The sequence below is a fragment of a genome (genome assembly GCF_019968955.1).
Source record: "MAG: Porospora cf. gigantea A chromosome Unknown PgA_NODE_5690_length_1819_cov_1768.35, whole genome shotgun sequence".
Taxonomy (NCBI): domain Eukaryota; phylum Apicomplexa; class Conoidasida; order Eugregarinorida; family Porosporidae; genus Porospora; species Porospora cf. gigantea A.
Window position 1 is genome coordinate 1 of NW_027151768.1, and position 1,819 is coordinate 1,819.

Below are 1,819 nucleotides of genomic sequence, written 5' to 3' on the forward strand. Positions count from 1 at the left end.
AGTACTTAGGTCAACTGATCAAGGACGGTACCCTCACACCCAACCCGAAGCGAGTCGCAGCCCTCCGAGCATGGGATGTACCGAAGAACGTCGCCGGTCTCCGGAGTCTCTTAGGGTTCCTCGGTTACTACCAAACCTACATTCCGGGATACGCGGCTACGCTGGCCCCGCTATTCGAATTACTACGAGGACACAAGGAGCGCAGGAATAAGAAGCTACCCTCGCCGACAGTCGCCTGGACCACAGACTGCACCAACGCGGTCAATCAGGCCATCGACGACCTCAGTCAGTCCGTCCTCCACATCCCCCTCGATACCGACGAATTCCTCCTAGAAACCGACGCGTCGGAGCACGCCGCTGGAGCGGTGCTCTCTATCCGTCGCGACGACAAGTGGCACCCGGTCGCGTTCCACTCCAAACGCCTGAACCCGACCCAAAGACGCTGGCCTGTACGAGAACAGGAGGCCTTCGCCATAGTAGAAGGCATCCGCAAGTTCGACTCCTACCTGCGGGGACGAGCCTTCACCGTCCACACCGATCACCAAAGTCTCACCTGGATGACGCAGGCGACCAAAGGAAAGATCGCACGTTGGGCCAGTCTCTTAGCAGAGTATGACATGACCATTTACTATAAGAAAGGAACTGAAATGGGCCACATCGACTTCCTGTCACGATTCCTGTCCACCGAGCCCGACCCCTTGCTACAGGACCGAATGGTCTGGGAGGCCACGTGTGCTACCACCACCGCGAGCCACACACCGAAGAGCCCACTGACCTCCCTGGACGAGGTCCTCGCCGCGCAGAAGACAGAGGGAACCCCGACAGACCGCGGATTCCACAAGGCGAACGGTTGCGCCTACTATCACGGACTAGTCTATGTCCCACCATCACTCCGCTGGTCCATCATCGGAGCCTGCCACTCCCTGTGCCCGTACCGGCACCCTGGAATTAAAAGGACGAAGAAATTAGTCACGAGGCTGTATAATTGGCCGAATATACATGCCGACGTAGTCCGGTATATCGCGTCCTGCCTGCCGTGCACCCGCACGAGGTCCGGACAGACCCGGCTTCAGGGCCTGCAGAGGACGCATCCCATCGACGGCGCATTCGAACGAGTTCACCTCGACCACTGGACCTGCCCGTACGACGGCGAACACCACACTGTGCTGACCATGGTCTGCTCCCTGACGAAATGGGCGGAAGCCATTATCGTCCCAGACGCGACCGCAGAAACGTCTGCAAGCACCTTCTTACGCGCGTGGATCTGCCGGTTCGGAGTACCGAAGGTCCTCGTCACCGACAACGGCCCCGGGTTCACGAGCAAGCTGTTTACTTACACCTGCGACCGCCTTGGCACGCGACTCACCCACTCCACCGTCTACCATCCCGAAGGGAACAGCCCGGTGGAGGCCTTCCACCGACAACTAGCGACCCTACTACGACACAGTGACCAGGCCGAAATACCAATCACCGAAGCTCTCGACCTCGCCCTGATGTCTTACCGGGCAACCCCCCACTCGACGACACTAGAAACCCCTGCCTACATGACCTTCGGACAAGATCCCCACGTCGGATACGACCGGGATTGGAGGTGTGCGCCGGATACTACGACAGCCGAGCGTCTCCGACTCCTGACCCATTTGCGCCTCGACGTGCAGTTACGTGCACATATCGCAAGGCAGCACGCACTCGCGAAAACCAACCGGGGCCGCATCCCCGTAAGTTTCGAAGAAGGACAGCTCGTCCTCACCCGCATCCGGCCGCAGGCGACGATTCAGTACAAGGTCCCCGCGTACAAGACGACACCACGGTGGACTCT

At 59.5% G+C, this 1,819-nt stretch overlaps 1 protein-coding gene across 2 annotated transcripts; it reads left to right on the forward strand.

Moving 5' to 3' along the window:
- On the forward strand, positions 1-1,819 carry KVP18_001776 (uncharacterized protein; the record flags this gene model as incomplete). 2 transcript variants are annotated; one of them, XM_067952108.1, is made up of 1 exon in its annotated part: positions 1-1,819. In XM_067952108.1, a coding segment is annotated over one exon (1,819 nt), but the record flags the coding sequence as incomplete, so codon positions are not given. The 2 variants fall into 2 exon arrangements, with proteins under 2 accessions (XP_067807725.1, XP_067807726.1); XM_067952109.1 differs by having other exon boundaries at positions 24-1,718.